The 9747-nt window shown below is 51.9% G+C and overlaps 1 protein-coding gene across 4 annotated transcripts in view; it reads right to left on the bottom strand.

The window, feature by feature from the left end:
- The window catches only part of RUBCN (RUN and cysteine rich domain containing beclin 1 interacting protein), a 51283-nt gene extending 41536 nt beyond the window's left edge, over positions 1 to 9747 (bottom strand). For all 4 annotated transcript variants that reach the window (XM_019532877.1, XM_019532879.1, XM_019532878.1 and 1 more), the window contains exon 1: positions 9656 to 9747. In XM_019532877.1, coding sequence (XP_019388422.1) covers positions 9656 to 9732 — 77 coding nt within the window. In that variant the 5' untranslated portion in view covers positions 9733 to 9747. The remainder of the gene's footprint in view (positions 1 to 9655) is intronic.

Below are 9747 nucleotides of genomic sequence, written 5' to 3'. Positions count from 1 at the left end.
GTCATTTGACCCCAGTACTCTTTCCTGCCATGGCAGGGGGTCAGACTTGATGATCTGCTCAGGTCCCTTCCAACCCTACAAACTATGAAACTATGGATTTAAAAATGTGAAACAATCCCATCATTTGGGTCTTTGGAAGGAAGCTTCTCTCAGCTGCAAAGATGGCCTTTGCCAAGACTCTTGCTTTCTCACTGTCTGAGCACCGATTAAGTTCAGCAAAGGAGAGCAACACTCAGTTCAGTTCCTCCTTTGCAAAAAGCCTGGCAAGCTGTAGTGGTCCGAGTTGTTTGCTGTTGGCTTAAACGGCTTGAGGGGCAGGGTGTTATTAATTTTGCCCAAAAAACCTAGATCTAGTGAGAACAGCTCATGTACTTGGCAATGGGACAAAGGGCAGGACTGGCAGCTTCTCAGGGACATGTGAAAGAACGGGCTTGTGCTGAGTTTGAAAGGGCTCATATTACAGCACAAATCGCTCTATGCTAACTTGTCAGGAGCTGTGAAGCGCATCAGAGGATGGGGTCCCAGAAAATCCCTGAGGGCCCTCCAAGGGAGGTACTCACACTGCTCACGGCAAGCTTCCTCACCCTCCCTAGACCCTGAGAGATCAGCAATAGGGCAGCCTTCACACAGCACAATCAAGGCCTCTTTATCTAGAAGCAAACCAGTAAACAGGATAAGACACAACCCGCGGCGCACTGAGACACACTTAGTAGATTAAGATTAGCCGCTTGTGTTTCTTGTGGCGGGAGGCAAACTAATCGCATTTGGGAGGCAGGAGGGAGCCCTGCCTTCCACGGAGGAAAAGCATGTGGGGCTGTCCTCCTGGCCAAGGGTCTCTTAGATCCACACCACGAGGACAGACCACTTGAAATGCAGGGCAAGGGCCTTGCAGACAGGTATGCCACCACGCCATGTCAGACCGGGCAGCTAGATACTGCCGCGGGCACAAACGGAATGAGTTGAGTGTGTGCAGTGTGCCTTCCACCCACTTTATTCTGCACTGGGTGCTCACCATCAGAACTGTTGCCACATCAGGACAGTCATCAGAGCTTAGCTATTGCTTTTAACAGCATCTCCAAATGAACAGGGCCTAACTCAAGCAGCAGGGCAGGGAGAGAGCAAACTGCCAAAGCTAGTGCCTTTGTCTGGATCCAGGCAAACAGGCCCTTTTGGAAACACCCCGAGTTGGCCAAGTCAGTCTGATGCCAGTACAAAAGCTTCCTCCCCTCTCTATGAAATGTGAACTTTCATTTCTAACCAGGGGAGCTTTGACAATCTTTTCTCCGATGCCTGAAAATGGGCATTTGTGCCCGAAAGCTTGCCATTAAAGAATAGTTTTTGCAAAAATCTAGTTGGTCCAATAAAGATATCGCCTCTACCACAAGTCCCAATTGCATACAGAGAGGGGAGGAAAAAACACCGGTGGAGCTTGCTTTGCATCCTAGGGGGGTGGGGGAAAGACCACGAAGGTAGCAGCCTCGTGGCTAGACAGCAGCTGCATCTGTTCAGTGCCAGTCATCTGACCACCACCTCTGTGAGATATTTCTAGCACTCACTCACCCAGAATCAGGAAGTGTAAGTGAAAGCACAGCCATAGCATAGATCTTACAGTTGGTGACTCAGGGGAAACTCCCTCGTTGTTAACATTTGTTTGCTACATAACACATCTAATAGAGGCATGCTGCAGAAGCACCTGGCTTCACCTACGTCAGAGTCTCAGGAAAGCTGGGTAAGACTCAGGGCTCTTACCATACAGCCTGTCTCATCCAGGGGGAATTGCATGTTCCCTCCAAAGATAGGGCAACAGCATTCCAGCAGCTTGGAGTCACCATATTCTCCTAGCAGGGAATGAGAGAGTGACACATGCTGTGTTCCAAACAAAACAATGAAATAAGGCTGTAGGAAAGGAAATGTAGGAGGACAGCAATTAGCATTGCAGGTATCCCTCACCTGACTGGGAAAAGCCACACTTCTCATTCTGAAGGATCCAGGAGCCCTTTGCAAGTGGGATATGTGGGAATTTCTGCCCATCCCCAAAATGCAGCCAGCTCTGGGGTGGAACTGCATTTATCACTGCAACAAGAACCTTGAGAACTACAGATGTTGAGGGCTTTTGATGTGGAAGGAAATTGCCATGTGGCAGCTCAGTCTAGACAGCAGAGCTGGCACTCTGAAGATTGTAAGAGTTTGCAGTGTGGGAGGTTCGCTTTCAGTTCTCATTTGCTGGACCTGGCATGGGCAGCAGCAATGGATGGGCTTCCAACAACTCCCCAGGACCCCTTTGCGACGGATGCTTCCAGCAGCACTCCCAAGCTCCAGGGAAAGCTGCACCCAGGCATACAGGACTACGGAGATGAGAAGCTAAAGTCACTGCAAAAAAAAAATCCCAGGGGATCCCCAACCCAGGGAAGAAAGTACTTCAACTTAGGAGAGAGGAACAAGGGAAACTTTCCACCCTGGGGAAGCAGAGGACACATTTCAGGAGAGAGCAGCCACATGTCTGCATGTTTGGTGCCTAAACAGAAAACCCCAGAGGCAAGGCAGGCCTTTCCCCACAAATGACTGTGCGTGTCTGCATGTGGTTCACTCTCAGTTCAATGGCACGATCTAACCTCTTGTTTGTGCAGTGTTTGCCCACTGCCAGGGTGACTGGAGTGTTTTCCTCAAACAGTGGGTAAGAGCCTCCTGGTAACTGTGAGGGAGCAGAACGGAGGCTTGGCAGGAAGATTTAGCAGCATCCTGAAATAAAGTCAGGTTTCTCAGCACCACATGCTACAATTGAAACCAAAAGGGGCATGTGATGGCGAGTTGTGACTTTTCTGGAGAGAGGGGTTATGCAGAGCAGGTGGGGAAGGGTTAGGAACAGATTCAAGTTTCCAGGAGAAGGATTTCCTCTGAGAAAGCAATGGCTGCAGGAGGCAGGATTTCCCCCCTAACTACTGCATCTGGTATTATGGCACCGAAGAAACCTGCCTTAAAGTGCTTTGTATCAAGCAAGACGGGACAGAGATCACAGGCACAGATCAAGCAGCTGGGTGTGAAGGTCTCCAAGCCAGGAGAGCTCAGACAATGTCCACCAGCTGATGCTCTTGCTCATGGTGTTTAAGGACAGGCTGGATCACTATTTCTAGAGCTTAACAGGGGCACGCAGCTCCATGCAAGAGAAAAGAAGCAAACTGTAGTGGCTATTTTTCCTACCGACTCATTTCACAGCTCTACCCAAGTCCCCACTTGCAACAGTCACTCAGGCATTCTACCCCAGCTTCAGATAGCATGTGCTTTCAGACACTGTCCAGCTCTGAGCATCTGCCTCCGTTTCCTGCAGGGCAAATTGCTCTGGCACTCCCCTGGGGAGAGAATCCTTCTGTCCGCTACCTTACCCTGGGTTACAAACCCCACAGCACATCTGCCTTGGGCCCAAGGCCCGTGCTTACCCTCTGCATCTCCCCCATGACTTACACAAGCACCACTACCCACTACCACTTCCCAGTTTCACTCTCTGGGGACCCCGCAGCAGTTGAAACACGAGCTGGCACAGGCTTTATGCAAAGGAACTTCTACATAGATGTACTTCACCCAGGAGCAAAACACCAAAGCAGCACATCTGGGCAAACACCTGCATGTGAAACTCTCAGCATTCATTCCTCTGTAATTTGGCTATGCTCTATCTATGGCTATGCCTCGTCTCCCAGTGGCCAGCCAAAGGATGGCACATGAGACTGCCCTTCAACAGAGCCAGATCCTGTTAGGGCGCTTTCATCCCAGAGCAATTTTAAACCGTGAAATGACCAATTGTGTGGATCCAGGTAATCAATTTTCTTCCCCAAAAAATGAATAAATAAATAAAAAGTTTCCATAGCTATTTCCAGGGTATTATTTTAGAGAAGAAGATTGAGATTGAGAAATCTTGACTATGCTGCCATTGTTAGCCCCTCTGCTAGGTGTCCGGATAACCCCTCCTGGGTGTCCCAGGCCAAGACAGAGACTGCAGCATAAAGGACAGAGTCTAATATTGCTTAAAACTGAAAAAGTACTGACAGATTGCAAATGCATTTGCAGACATGTGCCTTGTAACATGCCAAGAGGGCACCTGCAGAAAGCAGGGCCTAGGGGGCCGGACTGGAGCGTGCCTGCTCTCTCTTCCTGAGGACTCCCTCATTGGGATTAGTATAAGAAGGTTTATTTCCCCTCAAATATCACTGTATTAAAAGTAATCACTACTACGCTTAGTTACAAACGCAAGGAGGGTCTGACACAAAGTCGCCTTCATCCCCCAAGGAAAAGCGGCAGTGTAGTACAGAGCTATAGGACAATCATAAGTTTTTTCATGCCACCTCCTATGTCTAATAAGTGCTGGTATATCACAAAGGCTGTTCCACAGATCAGGATGGCTCTCCCCAGACCAAGATCTCTTCCTGGGCCAAAAAAGTAGACAGTGCAGGGACTCAGTCCTGCAATCTGATCTGCTCGAGTGGACTCTGATACCTCTGCTGCCAACGGTCTGACTAGAGAATTAGAGCTTCAGCACAAACCAGGCCCCTGGGAAGAGATACAATGAGGAAGGCATGGAGAAGGGGAAAAGAGGGAGGCGAGGACACTGAGATTACATGGCTACACAGGGTCGCAGATAAGCAGGATGCCTTGCACAATATTAGTGGTTTAGATTAGAGCAGCCAGAACGGAGAGATCCTCCCATCTCCGCTGCCAGGATACAGGGTAGGACAAGGCAGACTTCCGCCAGTTATCAGGAATCGTAAAAAAACCCAACTCATCAAAAAAACAATGTAGAAGAACTGCCTGACCCCGGCAGGGAAGGCGCAGAGCCATGAAGCAACTTGCAGCTGGGCCAAGTATGGCAGCTTTGGCACCCAGGCACAGGGATCAACCTCGACACTGTACCTGGCCCTGTGCAGATTGTGCCTATCCTGGACTGACACGCAGCGAGGCTCCCTACTTGAAAGTGTTCACACAGCTCGTCACTGCAAGAACCTCATGGACTGGGAACCAGCACTAGGCAACCAACTTCTGACCCGCAGAAATCAGGGAGCGAGCGTTAATACAGGCTGGACGACCTGCAGAAATCAGGGAGGGAGAGTTAATACAAGCTGGAAAGAAGCAGCATTTTAGGGTTTCCAAACTAGTGAGTCTCACTGGTATTTCAAAGAGAATTCAAGTATGTCTCACTTTAAAAAAGACGCTTCAGTGTCCCCACACTTCAATGCTCCAATGACTTCACCTCCAGCCTTCACCTCCAGACTTGCAAACTCGCCTCAGCTGTCTCACTTATGCATGGCAGTTGGCAAAGATGCTGCCAAGCAGAGCATGTGGGCAGCCTCACACATGCCAGCCTAGTGCCAGGAGCTGTTTCATAGGTGTGACCTCTGCCAGAAAAGTCGGAGCTCCCTTAGCAATGCAAAGACATCATAACCTCCAAGTCCTTTCCCAGGACTGCAAGAATGAGACAGGGTTAGGAGGAATCAAAGCAGGGCCTGGTAAAGTGAAGTCACTGCAGATGACTCAGGGCACAATCAGGGAGCTGTGCTGCTGAATAAGACTAAAAAAAAACCCAAACAGCAGTCAGATTATCAGCCTGGAACCCCATTTTCACCTTGCTGCCCACCGAAGCCCATGTGCCCTTTCCGCAGCAGGCACCACCATCCATTTTAAAGGGAACATAGGAGGAATTGATGCTTTTCCTGACCTCAGGTCACCCAGTCCCTTTTTGCATTAGAAAGAGCTTGGTCTGTGGGGAACTGTTGAGGGATCTCTGCAGGGTTTCCACAGAGCTGGAGCCGTTCCCAGGTCTGCTGCCAGTGCCTCTCGCCACTTTTAAAGGTGACCTGCAAAGCCATTGCTGAACACAGCCAGCTTTCAGCAGTCCCTGTTTGGTTTCCTAGACGACAAGCAGCCAACAGGAAGCCTGCTCCTCACCCAGGCTTGGCATGCTGGGAAGAGGAAAATAAAAAGCAGACCTCCAGCAAGCCATCTAACTCAGCAGGGAACAGCAGAACAGGCAGAGGATGTCCAACAGACCTCCAAGTACAGAGGGCAAGCATCCATGCACAGCATATCGAGGGGTTAAGTTGTGGAGGTCTGCAAGGCACTTTGGTTATTACATTTGATGGCATAGCCAGGATAGCTGCACGGTCCAGGCTCTACAGGCAAACCCCACTCACACCTCCTGCTGGGAAGCCCATCCCATCTTAGCCAGGGGCTTGATAGTCCAGAAAAGCAACTAGAGGCTTGTTTTTTCTCCTCCCAAGCATATAATTTTGCTGTTTCGCAGAGACGTCAGCCTGAAAGCTTGAGGAACAACGTTCTTCCTGCAGGCTCAAAACAGACACCATATGGCAATTTTTCTTCACCAGCCCCACATGCTACAAACACAAGTGGCAAGAACCATGTGGGAGAGGGGATACCAGTCTCCAGGACCTGGGTGGCCCTTAAGTTGCTCCGCAGGCACACTACCTGCATGCTGTGACAACATGGACACACATCTATCGGCCTCCAGCCCACACAGGGACTGTTAGGCTATGGTCTGCTTTGCAGAACATTTCAATAGTCCTTTATCTGGAAGCCAGTAAGCTCTTTGAAAAGCCAGTCCCCCAGCCCAGTACTAATATATATACCAGGGCAAGGACCAGCTCTGTTATAGGTCTGCGGCATGCTCTTGAAATGCAGCTTCTAGATGCTATCACCAGGATCTGCGCCCCAAACACAACTGGGGGGTAAGCCGCAAGGAAGGCGATTTCGGTTCTAAGAGTCTAATACGTTCTTAGGGACGGCCGAGGGAAATAAAAGGACCCGAGAGAAACCCCTGCACTTGCTCGGCATGATGTGCATGGAAGAGGGGGAGAAGAAGGTATGTAGAGAAGGCAGCCCGTAGGCTCATGCATGTAACCCCCCCAGACGATCTGTGCTGGGAGATGGCAGTCCAATAGCTCCACATAATGCCACAGTGGTGTTTCTGAGAACAAACAGCTGGCCAGACGTGCTGGCTGGCTCTTCATGTTGCACACAGTGACACTAGCTGCTTTATGCTGCAGCTGCTCACCCTGATTTCCCCTTAAGGACTCTGCTGTCTGGGCTCTGCTCCCCCCACCCTCCCCTTCGCCTCGAAACCCAGAAGGTCAAACATGCAGCTGCTGCTTAGTCTGCGCTCTCTCGGGGCTTCCCCATGGAGAAGGGACCTTCCACTGTTTGTCAGGACACAGATGCCTCTTTTATGCCATGTGCCCTGGCCCCCGGCACCGAATGCCACTTTGCCAGCTGAAAGAGATGGTTGGCCTCTGCCCTGTTTTCAATGAGGCCTTTGCTCTGGCTGCTCCTTAGTGACAGGCTTGGAACACATCCATGGAGCAAAGCAGACACAAGAGCCTCCTCTTCTCCAGGCCCTGGGTCTCCACCCAACCAGCCTTTTACGTCTGCAGTGACTGGGATTTATGACCAAAGCAGGAACCCTCTCGGACAGGCCCTTTCCCTCACCTTCAGTCTCAATCATGTGCCCTCTGCACCTAGTGTAATGGCACATATACAGAAGCCAGCACCAGCAAGCATGGGGAATGCCAGACTCCTTCTCAGCACATACCGCTGAGCAACCTGTTATCAGTCAAGTGACCCACCAAAGGGGACCATGTCTTCCTCTTTCCCAGGGGGAACCGAGGCAAACCCTGATGTGTCCACCATTAACACTCGCCACTTGCTTTCCAGGGCTCCTAACACCTCCACCAAGACTTATCACAATGCTACAGTGAAATACATCGCTGCAGCTGTTGTATTTCCAGCACACGCTGGGCAGGGCAGTGCTCCACAGCAGTGGGATTTGCCTCTCCAAGCTTTGCTCAGAAACAAGAGACCGGCTAAAGATACCTCTGCACCCCACGACAGGTGTGCTCACTGCCACTCCTTCCCAAATCATCAGGGAGCCAGATGCAGCAGCATAGAGAAGTGCAGCCACCCCACCCACCCCGGCAAGTCAACTCGGACCTAGCTGCAGTTAAAATGGCACGGCGGTTACTGATATTCTTTACTAGCAGAAACTTCCTGTTGGGATGCTTATCGCAAACAGCCTCCAATGCTTCCCAGCCACCCGCAGCTTCAACTGTCCTGCCACAGCAGGCACCCAAGCTCCACTCCACCATTCACCTCTGCCTGCCTGGAACTAGATGGCATCCCAGGACCTGGAAGAGTGGATGCTGCCTAAAATCAATGATGGTTGTCAGCAAAATAAACCTGGAGAGTAGCTTCCACGTTCAGCCCAGGAAGCCAACTTTAAAGCAGAACCCAAAACCTGAGCTGTTGTAAACAGTCGCCTGTTCAGCGTCACCGAATCCACCGTGCTGGGTTGCGAGGCAGCGTGAGGCCTCACAACCCAGTAGCTTTTAAAGGCAGGTTAAGGATTTCATTGACGCTCCTAGAACAGGCAGCGTTGCCAAAAATGCAGCCGACTGTCAGAAGCGTAACAGGACAGAGACCAAAAGCAACTGCCTCTACAGGCACGGGTCTGTCACGTAAGGGCAGGCTGGATGAACAGCGAGCCTTGCACCTCCGCGGCAGAGCTGCTGACAGGCAAGAGAGCAGCAGGTCACAGGCAGGCAGCTCTGTCCTCGCTCCCGCAGCTCTGGCTGCTCCCGACAGCCCCGATGCTGACCGGGGCTAGGGCAGAGCGACTTGGTGATGGGGCAGACAGGGCTGCACCTTGCTGGGGAAGGGACAGCTCAAAATGGAGCTCAGCCCCCCACATGCTGCCACCCTCGCACACCCACACGCACCCGCTGCCCCATGCCCAGCTGCAGCCCACGTGCAGCCTGCTCATCCCTCCAAAGTCTCCAGCCGCACCCCAGGTAAGGCAGCGCTGCCCACATTACTACCCCAGCACTGCCCCTACAGCATTACTCCCAGCACTCATGGATACTTTACACCTCCCGCTAATACCCCAGCACTGCCCCATCCCCCCACATGATTACCCTCCATGCTGCCCCACCCCCATATTACTACCCCAGCAGTCGCTGATACCTCCATTATTACTCCCAGAGCTACTCCACATTACTCTAGTGCTGCCCCCTCATTACTACCCATGCTGCCCAGCCCAAACCCCCATTACTCCAGCGCTGCCCCACCCCCCCACATTATTACCCCATGCTGCCCCACCCCCCGCAGGATTACCCCCAGCAGTTACTGATACCTCACACCCTCCATTATTACCCCAGCACCGCCTCATCACTCATTATTACTCTCCATGCTGCCCCACATACCCCTGTTACTTCCCCAACCAGTTACTGATACCTTACACTCCTATTACCCTTAGTGCTGCCCCATCCCCCCGTTATTACCCCCACACCCTCCCCATATTATTACCCTCAACAGTTAGGATACCTCCCAATCCCCATTATTACCCCAGCACTGCCCCATCCCCCTATTACTCCCCCACACGCCATTAATACTCCAGCACTGCCCCATTCCCCCCACTATTACCCCCACACCATTACCCCCAGCAGTGACTAATACCTCATACCATTACTACCCCAGCGCTGCCCCACCCCCACAATAATACCCCCACCAGTTCCTGTTCCCGAATTGATCCCATTAATACTCCCCACATGATAACCCCCATGCTGCCCCCACGAGTACTCCCGCATTGCTCCCCGGGCCGCACCTGCCGTCCTGCCACTCCCCGGCCGGCCCGACCTCCATGCCGGGCGATCCCGGCGCCGCCGCTTCGGCGCTGCCCATCACCTGGCGCCGCCC

Source organism: Crocodylus porosus, unplaced genomic scaffold, assembly GCF_001723895.1.
Source record: "Crocodylus porosus isolate Cpor-Errol unplaced genomic scaffold, CroPor_comp1, whole genome shotgun sequence".
Lineage (NCBI taxonomy): Eukaryota > Metazoa > Chordata > Crocodylia > Crocodylidae > Crocodylus > Crocodylus porosus.
This window is presented reverse-complemented; position numbering and strand designations above follow the sequence as displayed.